This window comes from Fusarium keratoplasticum, chromosome 4 (genome assembly GCF_025433545.1).
Source record: "Fusarium keratoplasticum isolate Fu6.1 chromosome 4, whole genome shotgun sequence".
Classification (NCBI taxonomy): domain Eukaryota; kingdom Fungi; phylum Ascomycota; class Sordariomycetes; order Hypocreales; family Nectriaceae; genus Fusarium; species Fusarium keratoplasticum.
Genome location: NC_070532.1, coordinates 4,429,448 through 4,453,207, shown reverse-complemented (window position 1 = coordinate 4,453,207; position 23,760 = coordinate 4,429,448). Strand labels below are relative to the sequence as shown.

The 23,760-nt window shown below is 55.0% G+C and overlaps 7 protein-coding genes across 7 annotated transcripts; 6 read left to right on the top strand and 1 right to left on the bottom strand.

Moving 5' to 3' along the window:
- Positions 1 to 367: 367 nt before the first annotated feature.
- Positions 368 to 1,811, top strand: NCS57_00639700 (uncharacterized protein; the record flags this gene model as incomplete). Its single annotated transcript, XM_053056286.1, has 3 exons — positions 368 to 726; positions 791 to 924; positions 988 to 1,811. Exons 1-3 carry the CDS (start codon positions 623 to 625, stop codon positions 1,809 to 1,811), a joined length of 1,062 nt encoding a protein of 353 aa, XP_052915241.1. The 5' UTR covers positions 368 to 622.
- Positions 1,812 to 6,158: 4,347 nt separating this feature from the next.
- Positions 6,159 to 8,530, top strand: NCS57_00639600 (Protein kinase domain-containing protein; the record flags this gene model as incomplete). The annotated part of the gene is made up of 6 exons (XM_053056285.1): positions 6,159 to 7,079; positions 7,138 to 7,219; positions 7,267 to 7,614; positions 7,662 to 8,124; positions 8,174 to 8,261; positions 8,312 to 8,530. The coding sequence occupies 6 exons, from the start codon at positions 6,159 to 6,161 to the stop codon at positions 8,528 to 8,530; spliced, it is 2,121 nt and encodes a 706-aa protein (XP_052915240.1).
- An 896-nt stretch (positions 8,531 to 9,426) lies between these two features.
- On the top strand, positions 9,427 to 11,028 carry NCS57_00639500 (uncharacterized protein; the record flags this gene model as incomplete). Its single annotated transcript, XM_053056284.1, has 1 exon — positions 9,427 to 11,028. The coding sequence occupies one exon, from the start codon at positions 9,427 to 9,429 to the stop codon at positions 11,026 to 11,028; it is 1,602 nt and encodes a 533-aa protein (XP_052915239.1).
- Positions 11,029 to 11,966: 938 nt separating this feature from the next.
- Positions 11,967 to 13,667, top strand: NCS57_00639400 (uncharacterized protein; the record flags this gene model as incomplete). Its single annotated transcript, XM_053056283.1, has 2 exons — positions 11,967 to 12,135; positions 12,184 to 13,667. 2 exons carry the CDS (start codon positions 11,967 to 11,969, stop codon positions 13,665 to 13,667), a joined length of 1,653 nt encoding a protein of 550 aa, XP_052915238.1.
- Positions 13,668 to 14,115: 448 nt separating this feature from the next.
- Positions 14,116 to 14,932, top strand: NCS57_00639300 (ADP-ribosylation factor-like protein 2; the record flags this gene model as incomplete). Its single annotated transcript, XM_053056282.1, has 6 exons — positions 14,116 to 14,174; positions 14,229 to 14,339; positions 14,391 to 14,407; positions 14,460 to 14,605; positions 14,667 to 14,747; positions 14,801 to 14,932. The coding sequence occupies 6 exons, from the start codon at positions 14,116 to 14,118 to the stop codon at positions 14,930 to 14,932; spliced, it is 546 nt and encodes a 181-aa protein (XP_052915237.1).
- A 1,196-nt stretch (positions 14,933 to 16,128) lies between these two features.
- On the top strand, positions 16,129 to 21,247 carry NCS57_00639200 (DUF4045 domain-containing protein; the record flags this gene model as incomplete). Its single annotated transcript, XM_053056281.1, has 3 exons — positions 16,129 to 16,297; positions 16,603 to 20,816; positions 20,867 to 21,247. The coding sequence occupies exons 1-3, from the start codon at positions 16,162 to 16,164 to the stop codon at positions 21,245 to 21,247; spliced, it is 4,731 nt and encodes a 1,576-aa protein (XP_052915236.1). The 5' UTR covers positions 16,129 to 16,161.
- A 672-nt stretch (positions 21,248 to 21,919) lies between these two features.
- On the bottom strand, positions 21,920 to 22,883 carry NCS57_00639100 (1-acyl-sn-glycerol-3-phosphate acyltransferase; the record flags this gene model as incomplete). The annotated part of the gene is made up of 2 exons (XM_053056280.1): positions 21,920 to 22,116; positions 22,169 to 22,883. The coding sequence occupies 2 exons, from the start codon at positions 22,881 to 22,883 to the stop codon at positions 21,920 to 21,922; spliced, it is 912 nt and encodes a 303-aa protein (XP_052915235.1).
- Positions 22,884 to 23,760: the final 877 nt, after the last annotated feature.

Below are 23,760 nucleotides of genomic sequence, written 5' to 3'. Positions count from 1 at the left end.
AGCATTTTCGCTGATTTTTTGAGAGGTTTGGCGATGTTGGTGGTGGTGTTGAGACGGTTTTGATATCAAACCCGCGCTCCTTCCTCATTTTTTGCCCAGCCCTACGGCCAACGGTCCGGGGTGCATGGACCTAAACCCTTTTTGGGCAGAAAACCTTCGGGCTCCTTCCCTCGTAGACCGGATCGTGATGAACAATTCATCATAATCCAACGGTTCTCTCGACGACATGCGACGAGGCCGTGATGCTCTTGTCGGGAGAGCTCCCGACGCTGCGTTGAACCCCACGATCTTTGACCGGGCCGGCGCTGCACCCCGACACTAGTGAATCACCTGGCCCCGGCCAACTACACACAACTCCCGGCGCCGAAAGCGGGACGCGCTTATCGTCGCTATTTTTCCCAGTGTCCCACGGCCCGTGGTCATTCGGGCTTCTAGTCCTCCACCAACCTTCTCTCGTGGGCTCTTTGAAAAACCCCCCTCTTTCCTGCGCCCTCTCGCTAATGTCTCTTCTTTGACCTCTCGACGCCCTCCCGCTTTGGTGACTTTCCCCGTTTCGAATCCGTCCCTGCGAACGTCGTTCCTTGACACAACAAGCTTGACAACAGCTTCCACACCAGATATCATGTCGGCCTCGCTACCTGGCACGCGGGAGCTCCCCGCCTCGCAGTATGATCTCGAGACGTATATGGGACGGGTGCGCCATGCAATTGGCATCACAGACCCCTCGTAAGTGCAACATTCAACTCCTCAGGCACATTGGCGCTGGCTGACCGCGGCGGCGCATTACTAGGACATTGTTTGCGGGTACAACGGGCCTCGAGGCGGCCAAGAAGTTGGTGACCGAATACAAGACGGGCAAGCTTGAGCACATGTCGCCGGCACTCTGGCATGCGAAGAAGGTGGTGGATTCTACGCTGCATCCTGGTATGTGGTCCCGATTCAAGTCTCGAAGCACTGGGCATATCTAACTCTTGTATGCCGCCGCAGACACTGGCGAACCTGTCCTGCTCCCCTTCCGAATGTCCTGCTACGTCCTGACCAACCTGGTCGTCACGGCGGGTATGCTCCAGCCCGGTCTGGGCACGATGGGCATCGTCGGGTGGCAGGTCTTCAACCAGTCCCTCAACGTCGCCTTCAACACTGCCAATGCCAACAAGTCGTCGCCCATGTCCACCGAGGTCATGGTCAAGTCCTACCTCTCGGCCGTCGGTGCCTCATGCTCCGTCGCCCTGGGCCTGAACGCCATCGTCCCGCGCCTCAACGTCTCCCCCTCGACTCGCAACATCCTTGGCCGCTTGATCCCCTTTGCTGCCGTCGCCTCGGCCGCTGGCCTCAACACCTACCTTATGCGCCGCGACGAGATCGTCAAGGGTATCGACGTCCGACCTGTTCTCTCCGAGGAGGACAAGGCCAAGCTCAAGGCTGAGGGCAAGTCGGAGCGGGACGTTCCCTCGCTGGGCAAGTCCCACACCGCCGCCAAGATTGCCGTGTACGAGACTGCCGCCAGCCGAGTCTTCACTGGTAGCCCCATCATGGTCATTCCCCCCATGGTGCTCTACCACATCGAGAACAAGCAGGCTTGGTACAAGAACCTCATGGAGAAGGAGTGGGTGCGCGCTCGACCCCAGTTGGCCAAGGGCATTCCCCTCGGTCTTAACCTAGGTCTCATTGCCCTCACTTCGTTTGCTGTTCTGCCTTTTGCCCTTGCCGTCTTCCCCCAGCAACAGGAGATTAGTGCCGAGATGCTCGAGCCCGAGTTCCACGGTAAGGGAGGTTTGAATGGCAAGGTCATCTTTAACCGTGGTCTGTAAGAGTCCACATCGTGCGCCTTTTAGCATACTTCGGGCTTGATACATCGTCGGATGAGCCTTGTCTCAGGACTACTTTGAAACAGAGGGAGTCCTCGATCGAGGAGGCTGATTTGCCCATAGCTTTCGGGAGGGGTTTGGTTCAGGACTGGGTTTGAGAATACCCTAGACTTGAGCTCAAGGGAATAGGGGTAGATGTACTCCTTACCTGTCTCCGAGGATTGGAGAACGGGTTACACCCATACAGATGGCGTTTATGGAAAATACGAGGGATCTTTATGGTTGTCGTTGTAGACCAGGGCTGAAAAGATATGCTGGACCGGAAGACAAAAAGACTACATAGAACTTCGAGTTGCTAAAACCAGTCAATAGAGCTAGAGTTGTTTGACATCCACAAGCCATGTTTGACTTGAATGAACCTGTCCCTGCCTACGGTGTGCTGTTTCGACAATCAACCATCATGGCTACGGCAGTTTAGTTGTGTATAAGGATGAAACGAGACATGGGCAAAGACGACGGCATCAACATGACTAAACAAACACCTCACCTCATCAAACTTGGCATTGAGCGGGGCTGGCTGGGCCTCAAGATCCATTGATTCAGCAGGGCGAGACATATTCGATCCTCTTTCCCTAAAATCCAGGAGGTCTTCCACAAGCCCGAGTTGGCCTAGGTTTGGTGGGCAAGCCATCGCCACCGAGATCGACACGGCCAACTCTGGCGGGATGGCAAGCCGTCAAAGTCGCGATGGTGACGGCAGTGGAGACGCTGGTTATCACGCCCAAGGGGAGAATATTGGTACTGTAAGACAGGCTAAACAGGTGACCCTGTGTCGCTGTCGAATGCCGAAATCCAAGCACGTCACTCGTCAGGCTGACAGACGAGACTTATCATGAAGGAGCGCGGGGTAGTCGAAAGATGCCGGGAAAAGGCGGTATTCAGTCGTCGGCAGAAGGACGGCAAATAGAAACCAGCTGGTGTTTCCCGGATCCTCTTCTATCTTGCTGTGGAAGCGGGGGTTGTTGACGAAGCATCAACATATCGACCCAGCATGATCAGGGGACCAAGAACCGAAGCGCCACAGAGAAGTGCATCAGGGAGCGACAGAACGCGCAGCGCGTGGCAGTGGATCCAAAGCCGCCATGAAGTGAGAGGCTGACGACTGGCCAGTTAGAGGTAACGCGAAGCAACTCTGATGATATCGAAGGCTACGGGACGAGGACCGACTTGTCCACCGGTTTCCAGCCAGCCAGCTAGCGACTGCCAGCTGAGCCAACCGAGTCTTGTCCGTGGATGGATGACCCATCACCTGGCTAGCAGCGGGCAGGGCAGCGGGGTGTGGTGGGAATGTTCTGGAGACAGTGCCTACAAGTCCACACCATGACGATGCTATCTATCATGACAAGGTGTTTGTTGGTAGCACGAAAAAGCCGAACAGTCGACGACACGAGGGCGCGAAATGAAGAAATGGAGCTCAGAGTGAGATGAGATGGACATCAACGGTCAAGGCTCATCGAGGTCCGTGAAGGACAACAGAAGCTGGGGTTGACCAAGTCTAGTCCAACAACAGGGGTTCTTGTCAACCTCCGCTTTGGCCGGGGGACAAGGTGGATGGATCCATCGCCGAGGCGTAGGCCGCGGGTGTGAGCGGGTGCATGCGTGTGCTTGCGCGTGGGGAGAAGCATCTGTATCAGTTGCGTTGGCGAACACTGAGAGCGTTTCAACGCTTCCGAGGCATTGACAACAGAATCTCCCCATTGCGCGCTTTGCTGGCGTCGTTTACTCGAGTCTACTACTCGGGAGTAGCGGTGCTGCCGCAGCACATCTGGATGGTCATGGCTGCGACGAATGATGTCGGAGGCCGTGAGCTGACAGAGCCTGTCATCAGCCCAAGACATTGGGGGCACAAGGGACGGACCAACGAGTAATGAGACGCCTGTGGTCCCTGTAATGTGGTGCAGAGGCTCTGGAACTGGAACGGCCGCGGGCCCGGAAGGATGCGAGACGGGGCTGGGCGGCATCACATCTTGGGGTCCTTGTTTCTCTGGGGTCTCGATTGCTAGGTTAACTTTGGGCTTGATAGTTGATGATACAAGCAACGAGCAGAGACTGAACAGACGGAGGTAATTCAGGGCAGCCAGGGGTGAGCACAATGCCTTTGTGAAGACGTCTGTTGCGTCTTTCTAGCCACGACGTGATCCAAGGCGAGAAAGCGAGGGGCACAGAACGAACTCGGCCTGAAGCACGGGGTTGAGCGAGAGTCGAGGGTTGGCTGCGGCCCACCCAGCCAGCAGCGTCACTCTGCGCGAACAGCGTGCCAGATTTGGCGCTGGCTGGCTAGACCCTTCCTGGTCATGAAGGTTGAAACTCTCTTTGGGCTGAGGAGAGCCAGCGCATCTTGAATTGCGTTCCTGGCAGTAAGGGATAGCATCTCTTCACTGCGAGAGAGGCGTTTCAAGGCGGCCAAGGAACGGGGTCGACGAGGTCGATGAAGCCGACGGAACCGCAATCGATCGCTCCACATTGGTGTCAATGTCGAGTGCTGATTTCGTGCACCTGCGAGGTCGTGACCTTGTTGCAACCCGGAAATCAATTGACGTTTTTGTCCGACATGTTTCGCAGTGACGCCCCTTCTGGCTTTTCCGCTCTTCACCCGGTGGTTCTGCGAACAGCAAAGAAATCTGTCTTAATCCCTTAATAGGGTCCACGGCCAGGCTCAGATTCAGTTGACGAGGAGATGAAGGAGGAGGAAAAAAATTGCCCATCAAACAGCAAGAGTTAAGCGACGATGGAGAATTGGACTGTGAAAGGTCCCAAGGTGGCCCAAGCACGAAATCGTCGTCTTTTTCGGCAGGCAGGGTGTCAGGCCGACGAGGGCGAAGTGTACCTGGACCATCAGAAACGATGTGTACCTTTTGGGGCGGTGCGGAGCATTTTGGCGGGGAGAGATAAAAATATACTTGCAGACAGTAGCTGGCCTTGTAGACACGGCATTTACAGCGCCGATAGGCTTGCTCCTTCCAGGTTGGGCGGGCACTTTCATCTGTTCTTTTGTCGTATGGCAAGAGCCCTCTTCATCAAGTGGTGCAAAAAACCAGAAGGAGAGATTTAACAAATGCCTTGATGTGAATCAGAGATATTCCTAATTACACACTTTTGCTCAACGATTCACGATGCCAAAGTCTCCAACAACCAACACGTCACACGCTGGTCTGCGTTCACTGCCCAGGCACCCTCCAAGGCACGGGCTGCTCCACAGGAACCACGCCGCTGCGACGGACTCTGGGCCAAGAAACCATCGGGACGCCTTTGCCTGGCTTGGCCACCTTCCCAAAGGCGCCCTCTCAGTAGGACCCAAGGATTGTTTCGATGGAGACAACGGGCTGCAAAGCCCTGCAAAACAAGCCCTGCTCGATGCCCTGCAGCGCCCACTCCAATGCCGGATCACAGCGCCACATCCAGGTACCTCTGTCTAACTGGAATTCCGCCTCTCTCTCACCCTAAATCGTAACCTGAAGGAAAACCTAGCAAGGGACAAACCACACCTCCCTAACCAATCCACTTCCCGATGGGCCTGTTGGAGATGACGCGAAAGATACATGGAGCAATGTAGAGGCTGCCGCTCTTGAACAAGTACTAGAAATGGACCGCTATCAGCGTCACTCACGATGGGCCCGTCGCCCTCCCGACCTGCACCCAGTAACTTTGACCAACGCTCCTAGGGACGGTAGCGAAGCCCGTGACGCCCTCACCAGGCCGATGTGAAATCACTCCACATCGCTTTCTTTTTGGACTCAATCCAAGCCTCGCCTCCTCCCGAAAAAGGGAACATTAACATTTCCCGATTAGGTGATTTAATGGGTGCTGGGACAGTTGAGCTGCCCCGCCGCCTGAAATAGCCTGGACGGGCTCGCACAGTGGACACCTTACAGCGCCCTTCCAGGCCACCCCCTCACTGGAACCCCCGAATGCCACCCGCTAAGCCCACTGTATCGTGTACCGCTAGGGCTGGAGCCAGGCCTCCATCCACTGCCCATTGTCGGGTGCTTCCCGTCTTCCACTGACTGACCTTTTGTGCACACCTCCACCATCACATCGTCCGGGCTCCCACTCCCGTCGAGAACACCCCAGGTCCCCCGTTCCATCTCGCCTCTCGCTCGTCGGCCTCTTCTCCTCCTCTTTTTCACCCACGATACAACGCAACGAAACGAGAGAGAGCCTGCGCATACGACTCGACTCGACTCGACCTGATCGGTCTTTCGTACCGTTCGATACGGCATCGTCCCTTCGGCCTTCCCTTTTGTTCTCCTAGTTCACTTCTGCATCTGGCCCTGGACGGCTCTGATCAAGATGTCAACCCCGACAACAGCGACGGCGACACTGGCACAATTCCACCATCCTCATTATCCTGCCTCCTACACCCATTCACACACGCATCACCAAGGATACCAGGCAAACCCCAGCGCCAGCTATCGTTCTGTTGCTACGAGCCAGACTATTCTCCCTCCTCCGGTTTCGTCGGTCGCCTCGCCCTCTCATAACACTGCGGCCATACTCCCGCCGCCCTATCAGCACTCACCTCTCGCGTACTCGTCATCCGGATCGAATACTCTGAGCCTCGCTCACTCATCGGTTTCTCGTGCTGTTCCTGCGGCCCACGAGCCTTCTCCTCGTCACGACGCGAACTATTCTACCGCAACCATGCCTGAGGCCGCTCCTGCCGCTCGCGCGGAGCAGCCCTCCAGGAAGCGTCGTCGCTCTCGTGAGCCCGATTGGAACAACTTTTACAAAAATGGCCTCCCCAAGGAGATCATTGTAATTGACGACACTCCCGAGCCCGAGGCCAATACGGGTCGAAAAATCACGAATGGCACTGCCACTGGCCCTACCGACAACACTTCGGGCCGTCAGGTGGCCAAGAAGAGGAGACGTGACGATGAGCCTGGCACCATCCAGGGCGCGGGTTACCACATTAAGTATCTGGGATCACAAAACAACACTCCGCTGCAGACATCAACACCCACTGGCTCGTCCATCTCCAGCAGTGACCGCACCAATTCTGCTCTCAACACTGCACCTACTTCGCTTTCCTCCAACGGCCAGTATGACGATGTCCAGGTTCCACTCAAGCGGAAGCGGACCCGACAACAGGTAGCCAACGAGGCCAAGCGTCGCGATATCGACGGCCTGGGTGATCCCTTTTTCACCTACAAGCCTCCTCCCTACCCACCCAAGAAGGCTGGCGAGGTCAACGTTCAGGTTATCCATGACGTGAGTTGATTCTCCACATCGCTCTCTGCAGACCGAGTCCACTGACAAATCCTCTCAGCGACAATACAACAAGAACGTCAAGGTCGACGATGACGATGGCCACTACATTGTTGTGCCGGATGCTGAACTGACAGACAAGTGTACGTTGCCCGTTGCTCCGAGTTCATCTCCAAGCTGACCCCATTAGACAAAATCGTCCGCCTCCTGGGCCAAGGCACTTTTGGCAAGGTTGTCGAGGCTCGTGACCGAAGACGCAACAAGGCTGTTGCCGTCAAGATTATCCGATCAGTTCAGAAGTACCGGGATGCATCCAGGATTGAACTCCGTGTCCTGGCCACCCTCAAGGCCAACGATGAGGAGAACCGGAACCGATGCATCCATCTTCGGGATTGCTTCGACTACCGCGGCCACATCTGCATCGTCATGGACTTGCTCGATCAGAGCGTGTTTGATTTCCTCAAGGGCAACGCTTTCGTTCCTTTCCCTAACAGCCAAATTCAGAGCTTTGCCCGACAACTCTTTACGAGTGTTGCTTGTGAGTAGAACGAATCTCGCCGCTCAACTGCCGCTGACCACTTCTAGTCCTACACGACCTCAACCTGATTCACACCGATCTCAAGCCCGAGAACATCTTGCTCTGCAACCATTCATACCAGACCTTCACCTACAACCGCAAGATCCCTTCGTCTTCCACGACTATTAACAGACAGGCTACTCAACGCCGTGTTCTGCTGGACACTGAGATTCGATTGATCGACTTTGGCTCCGCGACCTTCCAGGATGAATATCATTCGTCAGTTGTCTCGACTCGCCACTACAGAGCCCCAGAGATCATTCTGGGTCTCGGATGGTCGTATCCCTGCGATATTTGGAGTATCGGATGCATCCTCGTCGAGTTCTTCACTGGCGATGCTCTGTTCCAGACCCACGACAACCTCGAGCATCTGGCCATGATGGAGGCAGTGGTGGGACACCGCATCGACAGCCACCTGGTCCAGGCCGTTAACAAGATGTCCACACGGAGTGGAGGAAATGCCGCTTCCAAGTAGGTCTCTCAAGATCAGTCCACTCGTCCACCTACTTACAGTATATAGGTACTTCAAGCGGCTTAAGCTTGATTACCCCACCCCTGACACGACCCGCGGCTCCCGACGCTTCGTCAAGGCCATGAAGCACCTCACGGTAGGTCAAGATCAGTTGCCGGTCTGTTTATGGTTGCTGACAAAGAACAGGACATCATCCCTAGCAACAACGCATTCCTCAAGAACTTCGTCGATCTACTCAAGAAGATATTCGTCTACGACCCTGCCCAACGTATCACTGCCAAGCAGGCCCTGAACCACCCTTGGCTCAAGGAGATGGCTCAGCCTGACGACGGCACCGAGGCGGCTAAGATCCGCCTGGAGCGGATACGAATGGAGCAGCAAGGTGCAAGACATCAATATGTCTGAAGCTGGCATCGCAAGCCTGATATTCTTTCTAACGACATACGAGCATGATCACGGAGTTCTGGGTTTCCCGAGGCGAGTTTGAAGGGAGGGACCTCTTGATATGGAAGAGGCTCGTTTGATGCTCATTCGACCTACCATTGTATTCTAGTGCCACCGTCGAATTTTCTCGCTGCCATTTTCACTTCTTCTGGGATTTCTATGGCAGCTGGCCCTTATAACGCAACGCTACGACGGGAAGGAAAGGTGCACTTTGTTGGATGGCGGCGTCGAGGTGCTTGTTTCGGCTGACAGCATATGGACAACACTTGTCCACTTCTTTTTCCCTTTGTCAGGTCTAATAAAATCGGACAAATACTCATCGAGAATTGCCTTGACGCAACTGGCGACTAACGGAAAGGGACACTCGATACTCATGTATACGAGTCGTCTCGGACATTTGAGATCGTCACCACACGATCTAGATACGGGCCTTGTCTGGCTGTGACCTCACGTGCTAGGTAGGCATTTGAAAGGATTGGAAATATCTGCAAACGTCACCTGCTAACAGAACTCAAGGTCTGCCTTCACACTTCACAATGGTTACTTGTTCACACAAAGAACTATGATGGGTGGGAGTGACTTCCGAACAGCAGCTTTTCTGCGCAGCCAGTTGTCCCATTGTCTTGTTCACCCAAGAATTCTGGAAGATGGTACTGGTTCACTACCCATATTCGCAAGTTCATTCAAGGTCCATTGCTATATATGGCCCCTTGATCAGATTTGATGCGACGGAAAAAGAAAGTTGTCTGCAACCATTTAGTGGCATTTGACTCAAAGGATTTTGCTCTTGGTATTCTCATATAATAGCGAGCCTTGACTTCCTCCAGTCCATCTTTAGCGATTTCCCTGTCCTGATCATGGCAAAGCGTTGTTACGACTCGAATGTCCGCCAACTCACGGGGCTGCTACGGATGCCTTGTGAAATTGTTTTTTCGAGTCCTACCCAAGCATGGCTCGAGGAGCAGGCGAGAGGCATAGGGCAGCTTGACGAGTCCCTACGCCGATCGAGCAAACTCCTCGCTCGCATTTCGTCCCGGCTCGACCAGTTACGTGCCAAACCCAAGGGAGCCCAGCTCTGTAAGGCTCATTACGGTCTCAACCCCAAACTGATCCGTCGTCATATGGTTCATATCATCGCCGAGTGTACTAGCCGCATCGACCGTTTGCGACTCTGGCGACGACGCATTCCCTACCCCGCCAGCGTCAAGGCCTGGCTCAAACGCATGGATGCTGTCACTGGGATCTGGATGGGAGCCGAAGTTTTCCGTATCGTATTTGGATACGCACAGGCTGCTTCTTGTCCGAAATCAGTCAAAGGCGGCTGCGAGGCCTGTATCATGTCAGCCATTGGTGGTCAGGATGAAGCGCTTCTTGTCCTACGAGCGAGCCTCCTTTCTCGCACTGGAGGCTACGGTCGAAAGTCGCGCAAGGAACCCCGACTGTTGCGTTTGCTCGAATCATGGATTGACCATTTCGGTAGGGACCGAGCCGATGCTATTCGACGCCAGAGCGAGATGCTTGCCGATACGCTCCGAGCTGTGAGAATTCAAGTCAGGGCCGCAAAGAAGGCTGCCGAGAACGATCCAACGCTGTCTACGCCGAATCGCTTCCTAGTATTGAGAGCCGAAAACGTGACACAGAAAGTAGAGCGGGAAGTTATTGCTAAAAAGCCATCACGGCCGCGACAAGGTGTCCAAGGATGGGCCCAGAACGCAGATGGTCAGTTGGATTATGCATATTTTCGGAATCCGCCTTCGACTTGGCGTTCCTCGGGCGAAGAATCCAACGAGGAACGGTCTGAGTCTAACTCAGTTCAAGAGGCACAGACCTCCGATATGGACGAGCTGGATACTCCCGGCGAGCGTGCGGGTCAAGAGGCATCGAATTGGATGGACGTTCGCATGAAGAACCAAGGGTTTACACTCAACGAGCGCCGGAAACTATTCGAGGACGACACTCACCCTGCCCTCAGCGACTACGGCCCGGCCAATGATGTGCCCTCTCTATTGGGAAATGGACGGCCGCGGTCGATGCATTCTGAATCGGAAAGCAGTCAACGGCCACAGCCAAACCTCAAACGCTCGGCGACCGCCGCGGGTCCTCCCGCTTCTACAGCAGGCGGGAGCATCTGGGAGTCCGTTTCAGTGGCCTCCCTTTCACGATTTGGGTCTCATGCGCCCAGCCATTCAGGGAGCACCATGTCTACTGTCTCCTTTCCTGCCCCAAACTTGAACGCTCGTTTCAATGCCCCTGGCACACGCAACGCACCGTCCCTTGTGTCGCTGCCCCCTGACGACCAGCCATATCTGGACTTCTGCAGACAGATGGGACTGGATGTGAACCCCGAGTTAGTGAAGCAAACGCGGACCTCTGCCCCGTCAGGCTTGGGGAGCCAGCCAAGTGAGGAAGAAGGGGGTGATTGCCCACCACCACCATCAAGCATCTACTCTCAGGACTGAACAGGGAGATATCGCCCTGTGGTCCATTAGGGGGCCGTGGACTTTGGAGAAGGACGAAAGGGGTAATTTTGTGCCATCTATATATATCGCGGAGGATTAGTGAACTGGAGGAGAGAACTATAGTATCATTATAGAGCCCGGAGTTGAGGTTATGGATGGGAATGAGACGGAGACCTGGAGGTCGATAGAAGGAAATACCCAGGACACCTATAGGAGTTTTGATACGAGATACGATAATATGAATAACCTTTCCTTTGTTAATTTCTGCCTTGTTCTCACAATGATGTAACGTCATGTTTTATATTTCACCCCCTTACAACGAAGCAGCCAACGAGGGATTCGCATGCAGCTTGTCAATCAACATCCCTACTCATTTACAATTTCCTGGCTCGAATGCATGTGAACAAACTTCCAGCTGTTGTTTGCTAGCATTAGATCTCTTTGGTCTAGCTAATAAGCTGTAAGCACTGTCTGCCAGTGCCCGGCAACTGGCAGATTCTCTGCCTCTCTCGAGCACCGTGATGCCCTTCTTTACTGAGACTGAACCCTAAGCCCTAAACGAGAAGGCATCAACAAAAATTGATTTGGTGTTATGATTCACTGCCATTTGCGCCTTCCTCATATTTTCTCGCAAGCACGTGCGACCTCCTTCCTCCGCTTGGTGGCTGACACAACAACACTTCTCACCTCCTTTATCGAGCCAACATATTTCCTCGAGCACAACTATTTTGCATCCCGCATAATCCTTTGTTTGTTTTCCCATTCACAACTCATCGTTGGATCTTGCTGACGGGTCTTTGTTCAGAGCCCACCCACGGCTGCGCGCATCGTTTGCTTCTTGCGCAGTCGATCCGCTGCAAGCTTCCGCTGCAAGCACAAATCCGCGCCCTCATCAAAGCGACTCCTCCTCAACACAGTCAGCTTGTCGACAGCCAGCCATGTATCGTCCTTCAGGTGGTCAAAAGGGCGAGATCCCCGATGCCACATCAACCTCGAGTGTTTCGCGGACGCTGCAGCAGTTTCGAGCCCAGAGCGTAGGCGTTCCTATCCGCACAGAGACTCCGCCACGCCTGTGGCCGACGGTTGTCCTAAGGGCTGGACGAGAGGGTGCGCAAACAGCTTCTCACGACACGGCTTAGATGGCCGGTCGCCCAGAAACTTCGCGCCCTGTAGCCATACCAACACCCCCAACGCAGACCAGGACCCTCAACAGGAACCAGAAGATGTATGCAGTTCGCTCTCAGCCTTCGATGCCCAGGTTTGAGCAGTCCAGCTCAGAGACCACCAATTCGCCTCGAGAGGCAAGCCCAGATCTCTCCCAAGGGTCGCCACCAGGAGGTGTGCCGTTGCCTGCACCTCTGCACATCATCCATGCCGTTACAGAATCGCAGGAGAAGCGAGATGTTGGTGCTGGCACTCTCACTATGGTTGTGAGTGAAGGGCAGGACCAAGCTGCTGAGATTCCCTCCTTGGCCGCGCAAGAGAACGAAAGATCAACTGAACTTCCGAAATTTGAAGCGCCACTTAGCCCAGGGCCTTTCAAACTGCCCGCCGTCGTGGCTGCTGTGGACAAATGGCAACTGGATGACTGGAAGCCGCCCATCATCACCTACTTCAAGCTTTCTCGGGATCCAGCCATGGATCAATGTGATATCGACACGGATACCGGAGAGCTCATGAAACCCCTCAAGCACATTAGGATCAAGACGGAGGACAGAACAATCACCCATAATATGGGAGATCCCGAGTGGCGAAGGTGGAACATGACATCGGAGATGTACATTTCCAGGGAGCTCGCTCGTCGCGAGAAACTCAAGGAAGAGGTCCTTGGCCAGCTAAAGCAAGAAGAGGTATCACAGCTGCCGGAAGAAGAACCCTGGCCCGACGCCCGATGTACTTTACGACCCGCAGTCCCCGAGGACTGCGCCCAGATTGCTCAGATTGTCAACCTGGAGATTCAGAAGGAAGGCCACTCGCAGATCCTTCTTCCTCAGCCTGTCACGGCTTCGGATATCCGGGCTGTTTATGACACCTGTTTGCGCGGCCTGCGGCCTTTCATCGTGGCGGTTCCCTCGCAGAGCGAGTTCCTGGACCGATCCAAATGGCCAAAGGGGGCAGAGCAAGAGTACCAGGAATTCCTGAAGTTCAAGAAGGCTCAAGAGCCATCCAAGCCTGCAGTCATCCTTGGGTTCGCCTTTGTCACCGATACTCGACAGGGTTTCCTTGGTCACATGTGTCCTGCATCCAGACTCACAGGGCAGATCAAACTGGCAGTCCACCCTGAGCATCGAAGAAAGCTGATCGGAACCGCACTTCTTGACCGGATTCTGGCTTCTGTGACGATAGGCCACCACAGTCTGGTCGACTTCAAGTGGGAGTGTTCAAACCCCAATTCCATGTACGAGTACCCTGCCGACAGGAACCGCCGACAGTATGCGAGAGTCTACGTTGAGACATTCTTCACCGGAGAAGATGACCCGAGCCTTGTTTGGATGACGGGCATGCTGGAGAAGTTTGACTTCAAGCGAGTTGGTCTTTTCAAGGAGACTGCCAAGAGAGGAACCCGCGGCGGCGAGTGGCTGGACCTGGTTGTGTGGGAGTTGGAAGTCCGTTCCGCCGAGGAGCTTGCTAACTACTGAAGGGCGATGTCCATCACAGCCATCGAAGATATTCGGACTGCGAGGAAGGGAGTGTGAAGAATGTGTTTTGGGAGGTTCAAATGTGGAGGAGGCTTGTAGACTTTTGATTCATTACTTGAGATGTACAGCGAGTTGGGGTGATAGCCGCATGTGCTAGCTATGGAGGGATATGTTGAAGCGGGATAGACTGTATGGATTGCACTGTACAATGGAAATAATATGTTTTGGAGTCGTGTAGTTGGAGTGGCATCGGGCATCACGGTCGTTCAAGCGAGCACCAATCACGTGCAGCTGTGGGAGCCGCAGGCACCAGAATTCAACGACGTCCAAGTAACCCAACATCAAAGAAAAATCGCATCAGATTTATTCGCCTGAAATTCTCAAAAGCATCTGACAAGGCGCTCCTTCTCGTTCGTTATTCCAGTTCAGATACCCCAAGCTTCGAACCATGTTGTCTATTCTGCGAAAAGCTCGCCTCAAGGATAAGGAGATGCGGATCCTGATGCTGTGAGGGCTCACCGAACGAAAAGGAATGAGGACCAGAAAATTGACACCACACAGGGGACTGGACAATGCGGGAAAAACGACTATTGTTAAGAAGGTTATGGGGGAGGACGTTAATACGGTGAGCCCGACGTTGGGCTTCATTATCAAGACGATCGATTATGAGGGGTAAGATGGTCTCTCAACGTGATCATGGATAGTGCTGACGATGTGTCCCAGGTATAAGCTCAACATCTGTGTGTATCTAGGCACTCTGAAATGTCTGAACACCATGGCTGACTCTTTTAGGGGATGTTGGTGGTCAGAAGACACTCCGGTCATACTGGAGGAATTATTTTGAGAAGACAGATGCCCTGATCTGGGTTGTGGACGCAACGGATCGGTTGCGTATCGAGGACTGCAGAGACGAGCTGCAGGGACTTCTCTTGGAAGAGGTACGTCCATAGCAACGGCCGGAAGTGTAAGAAGCCAAGAGTTTACTGACGAGTTGCACAGCGTCTTGCAGGAGCAAGCCTCCTCGTGTTTGCGAACAAGACGGACGTTGAGGGGTGCATGACGGAACAGGAGATCCTCTCGGTAAGTTCGGAGCAAAAGATAATAACAAAAACATTGAGCTCACAACGGTTTAGGCACTTCAATTAGAGTCGATAAGGACTCATCGTTGGCACATCCTACCATGCAGCGCCATGACTGGTAGCAACCTAAAGGAGGGATTATCATGGGTTGTGGAGGACGCCAAGAAGCGCCTTTTCCTATACTAAGCTATCTACGCAGCCAGCCAACAAGGAAAATGACTGTTGAGACGAGCAGTTAAAAGCTGAAGTCCACCCACCATGACGTGCATAGCCCGAAACGATAGATGGGTTCGTTACGCCGGGCAACGGTCAAACTCAAACGGCAGCTCTCCAACGCCAGACGCGAACGACAGGGAACAAGCCAGCGGCGGATGGGCACATCGAAAGCGGCACTTTTGTACACTGCCGCAACGTCGCATTCCCGATCGGCTGGAGGAGGATCTGAGATGGGATTCGCCTTTTTTTTCTGAGGGCAGCAGACTAGGTAGAATCTGAGATGGGGGGGACAAGGTTTCACCGGATTCGAGAGCGCGGTGGAGGTGGAGCGTGGCCATGGACGGGATGATGGAAGTAAACAAACCAAAGATGACGTTCTTGGTTTTGTTTATGGCGCATCGCATCCATCCATCAGTGAAGGAAGGATTCGTGCTGGTGCATAACAACTAATTAATCTGTTATGCTCAGGAGAAGATGAGCCATGCTGACTTATGCATTTCTTCGTATGATACCTAATTCAATCGTGCATCAACATCGAACTCGGCCAGGGGTTGATGACCGCCATTGGGTCTGAAGCTGTCAGGCACCGAACATCGCCGGCATCGAGGTTCGCTGAGCTTCTAGCGGGAGCGCCCTCCAGCTGGCAGCGGGAGCACCCCCCTGAGACTTCCGCTACGGGGGGGCCGTCCGCGGGTGGGTTTCTAGGGAGAGACACCTCTAAACTGGAGAATTGCCAGGGGGGCCTGATGGGGCGGGCCAATAGGGTCTGCGTGATGCGCGTGGGCACTGGTTGCATGGATGGAGTCTGGAGGGAAAATTCCATGGACAGCTGCGGTCTGGTCTTTTACAGATGGGGACGGTGGACATGATCCCATGCATCCATGGCTGGCTGACTGTCTCTCTTTGACGCCCAGTTTATCAACGCCCAGCGAACTCTTTCTCTTCCCGTCCCGTCTCGTGCAGCACCTACAGTTCGTTCCCATCGGCAACCCGAGGCGACGCCCGGCAGGAAAGAGACCTAGGAATTAATAGTTGCAGCGTTCTTTTGCGTGGGATTGCCTTCTTTTTTTTTCTTCTTCTTACTGCTCCATTTGCTTATGCATAGCGGCCCCCTCCCAAATCCTGCTCTCTGCTGCCGCTGCCGCCCGTTCTAAAACATCCATCCCTCCACCCCCCGTTCCGTGTCATGTCCGAGAGCCATGTCCGACGAAGTCTCCCAGTTCCTCGAGCAGGTCGAACGCCTGCGAGGCCAGCAGATCGAAGAAGACGAGGTGCGAGCCCGTGAGCTCGAGGAATACCTGGCTGCCAAGCGAGAGAGGCAAGCCCGTCGTGAAGGTGAGAGAGGTCCTAGAAAGCTCTGTGCTGTGTTGCGATGTGACGGGATGGGATGGGAGAGAGACGTGATGCTAGACTTTTGCTGTTGCATTGATGGCGTCCACTTTCGTCAGGCCAACATTCCCCGTCGTACACAACATAACGTCCCGGTGTTTACTTTTCGTCCCCATTGTTATTTACCTGTTTTACTCCATGATCTCTTTGCATGCTGTTTTTTCTAGGTCGTGGATGTTGTTGATGCTGCTCATGTCGAATCACTCAATCGCTGTCCTTTTTTCTTGCTAACCACGGGTCCTTGCTCCTAGAACGTGCCAGATCCATCTCGCCGCAAAAGTCCTCACCCGCAAACACCCCGTCCCCACGCTCCAGCCGACGCAGCATACACCTTTCCGAGGCATTGAAGCTCGAGTCCCCCGTCGTCCCCAAGGACGAAGGCTCCCCTCAACCGCCAGAGCCTGAGGCCAAGCTCGAGACCCCCATGGACCCCCCCGACTCCTCGCCCACCAAGGAGAACGAGACGCCCCTCGACGTCGACACCAAGTCTCCTACAACAGCATCGACACCACCCGCCCGTTCGTCTACGCTGTCGTGGCAGCGCCGGCCTAGCTCCCGCAGCGGCGCCGCCCGTCCCCTGAGCATGCTCGCGACCCAAAATGCGACCCAGCGGTCGCTGGCCGGGTCGCAGGATGCCGCACCTGCTCCCGCCTCTGCCACCGAGCAAGCCTTTTCCAAAGACCAGATCGCCCAGGCACTCGGCTCGAAAGATCCCTCGTGGTTCCGTCAGACGGCTGATCGGGGAGCAAGCTCTGCTGCTTACCGAAAGAACCAGGTTGAAGACGAGGATCGTTTGGATATGGCCTCTGTCAAGGCCCAGCTGCCGGGCATGACAGCCGACCAACCCAAGCCTAGCCCGCCTGTCGAGGAGACCCCTTCTCCTACCAAGATGCGTTTGGCAAGCCCTCCGACTCTCAATCCTCCAGGCTTCGATGGCCCAGGTGACGACAAGCCATTGGTTGACCGCTTCGCGAGGACCCCTTCAGGCCGCACATCCCCTATCCGGTCCAACTCTCGGTCCAACTCACCTACCAAAGGTGTAGGGGGCTTTGTACAGAGCGCCATGATGAAGAGGTCCGACAGCGTCAAGCGATGGAGCGTAACGAGCCCCCCAGGCCTGGCCCGTGGTGACTCAATAGCCTCAAGTCGAAGCACTGGCCTGCCCGGAGCTGGCCGACCTCAGAGCATGGTGCGCCCTGGATCTACTACGCCAAGCTCGAGCCGGCCTACGTCACGAAATGGGGAGTCGGAGATCGAAACCACACCGAAAGCTCCCACAATCGACAGCGCCCTGGAATCCAAGACCCCCAAGGCTGGGGAAGAAAGGATCCACGTTCCAACGAGCCCATCCAAGACAATGGATCCTCGACGGTGGAGCCCGACCAAGTCTAGCTGGCTGGAGAGTGCTTTGAATAAGCCCGAGTCACCCAAGCCTCAGCACAGGTCAAACACGTCGCAGCCCGCGTGGATGGCGGAGTTGAACAAGAACAAGGCCGAGAAAGCCAACAATCCTGCGGAAGGGACCCGTCCTCGGCCAGGATCCATCTCTCACAAACATCAGGTTAGCATCGGTGGGCTTATGAGGTCTACGCCGGTGGGATCTGTTGCAAGGCCCAATACCCCTGGCCTGGGCGGTATCTACTCTCCTCCTCCTGGTGGCAACCGACCTCCTTTCGGCCATGGCGCTAGCAAGAGCATCTCGAAGATTGCCCCTAAGCTTGAGCCGGCAGGTGCTGAAGAGAAGGCGGTAGAGCCTGCCCCTGAGCCTGTTCCTGAGCCTGAGCATGAACCGGTGCCAGATCCTGAGCTCACAGCAGAGGAGAAGCAGAAGCTTCACGAACCGGAGCACCAGGAGGCTACAAGTCCCAGCGAGACCAAGCCCCCTGCACCCATGCCAAAGCCGAAGCCTGAGACGCCGCCTAAGAAGGACTTTCGCGGCAGCTTGAGGCATCGACCAACTGGCTCCGAGGCGCCAAAGACAAACGAGCCCGAGTTCAAGAACGTGTTTGGCAACCTCCGCAGGACCAAGACTCAGAACTACGTAGCCCCGGATGAGCTCAAGAGTAACATCCTGCGGGGTAAGGCCGCGCTCAACCAAACAGGCGGCCCCCAAAAGACAGAGAGGGTGGATGAATTCAAGGAAGCCATCTTGAAGAAGAAGGATGACTTTAAGAAAGCTCAGGCAGAAGGCAAGGGCATCACCAGAAGCAACACCATGGCTGCCGAGCAACCCCTGCCCGAGGGACTCGCACGACGAGCCGAGTTGGCCAACAAGAGAAAATCAGTCATGGATCTGAAGTCGGCTGCTGCGCCAGGTAGGCCAGAGTCGCCAAAGCCGGTTCCTGGTCCCAAGAGGATGCAAAGTACACCATCTTTCTCGCCGAAGCCCTCTGTGTCGCCGAAGCCTTCACCAAAGCCCGCCGCCGTCCCCTTTTCTGCGGAGCACTCGAACGAAGGCCTCAAGCGGGTATCAACAGAATCCAGCGCAAAGCCAGAAGAGCCAAGAGCCTTGCCAATCTTGCAGAAGGAAACGAGTGCCCCCTCTATACTGCAGGGACGTGTAGGAGGTGTAGGAGGTAAGCTTGCTGGCCGGTTCAGCCCAGCTCTGGCTGGTATGCTTGCGCGAGGCCCCCCTCCCATGGCTACCAATGGGGGAGCCAGTGAAGAATCCGGCTCAAAGGGTGCTTCTGCATCAACCACAGAGCCATCTGCGCCTGGCCCACAGTTGACACATATGACAAAGGGTCGAGCGAGAGGACCTAGGAGAAAGGCGCCGACCACAGCCGCCCCTGCAGCTGCCCCAGCTACTGAGTCCAAGCCTGAGCCCAAGGAGAGCCCAAAGCCCATTGAGGCACCTGTCGAGCCTGTTAAGGAGACCCCCGTGAAGGAAACCCCTGCCCCCGCCCCTGTGGAAAAGACTGAAGAATCAGTCTCTGGTCCCTTCTCTATCCGGCAGCAAGTCGCTGCCAAGGCGGCCCTTCGTGGTAGACCTACTCCTGGTGCTAAGCCTCAGGAGAAAGAACCTGCCAAGGGCTTCCAAAGCCTTGAGGAGCGAGCTCCCGCATTCCTCCGCAAGCAAACATCTCCCACTGAGCCTGCTTCTGGCGACTTCCCGTCTCCCCTTAGAATCCAGAAGACCGGTGATGCCGCTTCGCAGCCCAACTCGCCCAAGAAGCTCGACACGAAGCGCATGTCGAGGTTCTTTGATGAAGCTGGATCCAACGGTGCAAAGCTGGAGTCTGCTAAGGAGCCTGTCAGATTGACTCACCAGCGAACCGGCTCCAGGTCTCCAGTGAAAATGTTCCAGCGCCCTCTGCCAGAGCCCGAGCCGTCGTCGCCCACAAAGGTTGACAGCGACCCTGTCGTGTCGGTCAAGAACGCCAGAGCCATGTTTGGCGGTGCTGCTCAGTCACCACCACCACCTTCAAAGCCCTCTTTCGATGGGGCTGAGCCTGAGGTGACCAAGACACCAACAAGGACACCTCGTGCCCTTCCTGAGGTCGAACGTTCATCTCCACTCCAAATCAACAAAACACCATCTCGAGTGGCTAACCGCCCTCTGCCAACTCCTCCAGCTAAGGAACCCCAGACTCCCAAGGCCCAGCAAACCACCTCGGCGGCCGCATCGCCAAAGCCCAAGCAGGGCAACGATGTGGCAAGTCTGCTCAGCGACTTCTTCGGCCCAAAGCAGCCGAGGACCGAGTACAAGGTGGACACTGCATCGATTCTCATGAACCGCCCACCGACAGGGCCTGCTAAGATCCAGAGTCTGAGCTTCCAGGTGTTCCAGATCTCGGCTGAAGGCAGGAAGTCGCCGGTTGCTTCGCACTATGAGCGCGTGCTGTTTGAGCGAGAAATGTACATCGCTCCGCATAGCTTCACCAATGAGGCTGGCTGGAAGCGGCTGGAGATATACTTCTGGGTTGGTGACCAAGTGCCCGAGGCTGCAGCTGACGATGCTCTCCTGTTTGTTCAGAAGGAAGCCAAGGCCCTTGGTGGAAAGCTGGTCAAGATGCAGCAGGGCAAGGAGACGACCGAGTTCCTCCAGGCGCTCGGCGGTGTTGTCATGGTCCGACGAGGTTCGAGCAACAAGTACGACTCGCTGGCACCCAACATGCTGTGTGGCCGACAATACCAGGGTCAGGTCTCGTTTGATGAGTGCGACTTTACCCCAGCTAGCCTTTGTGCGGGATTCTCGTACCTCATCACCAACCAGGGCAAGGCCTATCTCTGGAAGGGTCGCGGCTGTGATGTGACCGAACTTAGCGCGGCACGACTCATTGGCATCGAGCTCACGCTGACTGGGGAGTTGATTGAGGTCGATGACGGTGAAGAGCCCGAGACATTCTGGGCGCTATTCGAGGGAGGATCCAAGCCGCACTCGGCTGATCACTGGCGACTCAAGCCCAACTATGCCAAGTACTGCAGCAGACTCTTCTGCTCGGATGCAGATACACGGCAGCAGGTATGTTGACTATTCTGAAGTAGATCTTGACAGATACTAACGATGACTAGGTCTTTGAGATCTCGCCCTTCAACCAGCGCGACCTCTCCCCTGAGCAAATCTACGTCCTCGACGCCTTCTTTGAGATGTACATCATCGTCGGCGCCCGTGCCCAGTCCCGATATGCATCCTTCCGCAACGCTCTTGACTTTGCGCAAGAGTACGCCATTCTTGCCTCTGGCATGGAGGACCGCCCCTTTGTCCCCATCTCGACAGTTGTGCTCGAGGGCATTCCCCGGGACCTGAAGCGAGTCTTCCGCTTCTGGCGCGATGACCTTAGCCCTACGGCAACCCACAGCGGCAACGCATCAGCTGCTCTTGGCACACCGAGGCGCGGTCGGAGCTTGAGAGTGGTGTCGCTGACACAGGCGCTGCAGGCACTTAGCGAGTGAAGCAGAGCGAGTGTGTCAAGTGTTGAAAAAGTCGGGACTTTTTTCTTGAGGTGAATTTCTATGTAGCGGTACTCCTTGTAATTGGCTGGCCTCGGCCTTTGGTGCATGATGAGACATGGGACGGGTTGGCGATCTTGGAGTTGAAATCTTGTTTGTAGCTTCAGGTTGGAAGAAGTGGGTGACGATAGTAGACCATGTGTGGCCTAGACAGCGATGTGTGTATCAATACTTGATGTTTGATTCTAGTTTTCCATCGTCAAGGTGATGTCGTCAAACATGGACTCAACTGCAAAGACAACTGAAATCTCATCTCATCATGCGCCGTCTATTGGTTCATCTGATAATCGTCTGTATCTTGAGAAACAAAAACATGTCTCAACAGCAAAGCATGGATCAAGCAAGACTGCATGCATGAGGAGAAAAAAAACAATGCAATAGCACAAAAAACAAAAAGCAATCGACTTTGCTCAGTCCGTCAGAGCAAAAAGCCGCCTCATGCGTCTATGGGGGTATCAAATGACTGCCTGCGAGTCTCTTCATCCGACATGACTCCCCTTGGAACCCTCTCGTTAGGAAAATTTACTCATCATCCCTTACCCAGTCTGTCTCCTCCTCTTGAAATCTACCTCTACCAACCTGAAGTCTACAATGTTTTTTTAGGGGGGTGGTCACTTAGTGGGCGGCGCCGTTGGTATCGACGCCGGAGCTCTTGCCGGTTGAGTTTCCGTTTGAGGCGGGCACGGCGATGGGCTGGCCTCGGGCCTTGGCAGTTAGAGAGACAAGCTCGTTGAGCATGAGCTCGCGCGTTGTGCGGGTGAGCTCATCAACGTCGGCGGCCTCCAAGCCCTTGGTAGGAATGGGTTCCAAGACTGTAGTTTGTTAGTCAACTATAAGATTGTCACTCTGAAGGAGAAAACATACCCTTGACGGGAATCTTGCCAGACTTAAAGACAAAACTCTTGATGAAGAGGATATGGCTGTAGTTTGCGACAACGCAGGGGACAACGGGGACACCAGCCTGGACAGCCAGGTGGAAAGCGCCCTTCTTGAAGGGGAGCAGCATGGGCTCCTTGGCATAGCTGCGGGTGCCCTCGGGGAACATGTAGACGCTCTGGCGCTTGGACTGGATCTCGTTGGCGGCGCCCTTCATGGCCTCGCGGGCATCCTTTGTGTTCTTGCGGTCGATAAAGATGGAGCCGCTCAGAGCCATGAACCAGCCGAGGAAGGGTGTCTTCTTGAGCGAGGCCTTTGCCGTGACGCTGCAGTACTTGGGGAACATGGTGCCCAGCATGAGGACATCGAGCTCGGTCTGGTGGTTTCCGATAAAGACGGCGGGGCGCGTGGTGCCGAGGATGTTGTTGGGGTCCTCAATGACAAACTCGACGCCGGTGGTCAAGAGCATGGCGTAGAGGAAGCATCGGCCGGCGGCCCATTGGGCGATCCCCTGCTTGCCGATGAGGGTGAGGAAGATGGAGACGAAGACGCCGTAGAGGGCGGCGAAGATGAGCGAGATGTACGAGGCCAGGCCGCGGGCGACGAAGCCGGCCTTGGGGACGACCATGGAGAGGGCGTAGAAGAAGATGGTGAGGGCAGCGTAGCCCGTGAGGAAGGTCGCAAAGATGCTCGAGACAGACATGGTGGGCGGCCGGATGGTTATACGATATAGGGCGAGTCTATACGGTATAGAGAAGTATTCGGAGGAGAGTCGACGGAGGAAAGGGTTATAGGGAGAGGGTTTGGCGGGGGTGGTTGGTCTAGTTTGGTTCGTTGAGTGGAGGCTCAATTCTCGCTCGCGGCGGCAGCAGCGACGATGGCGATGGCGGGCAGCGGGGTTCCTGTTATTTTTGCGACGCACACACAGACACACAGACACAACGAAAAACGAGGGTGGGTAAGAATATAACGAATAATGAAGAATGACCTGCAATCACAAGGCCATGGCTTGAAGCACAAGGTTTGGTAAGTAAGAGAAAAACAGGAACAGGGAAAGAAAAAGGCGCCCGTTGGATGGCGGCCACGGGATCGGGAAGAACGAGACACGGCCGCTGGAAAAGAGTCGTTGATTGGGGCGATTTGATTGGCCGAGGCCGAACATGACGGTGGGTGTGGGTGAAAATGGCTTGTGAAAGTCGGGACCTGAGTCGGCGGTTTCCCCGATGTTGCGATGGTCCGAATGGGGTAATTGCAGGGGGACACATGATATATTACAAGATACCAATGGCGTTGTATTGTTATAAAACAGGCGGTATAGCTGCAAAAAATGACCAATATTCTCACTAAAGACTCGATATCATATGCCAACTTACACTAACAAAATCGTGCCGCGGCTCATGGAACAAGCTCATCGTGAGATATGCCACTTTACGTTGGGGTGAAAAAACGCAGCGCTTTGACCAGAAAGACGAGAATCACGTGGCGGGCCTGTCCCCAACCGTTTGACAGAGATGCCAAGCCTTTAGCCTAGCCATCTACTCCACAAATTCGGAAAAGAGTGACGTACCCTCTTGGCAAGG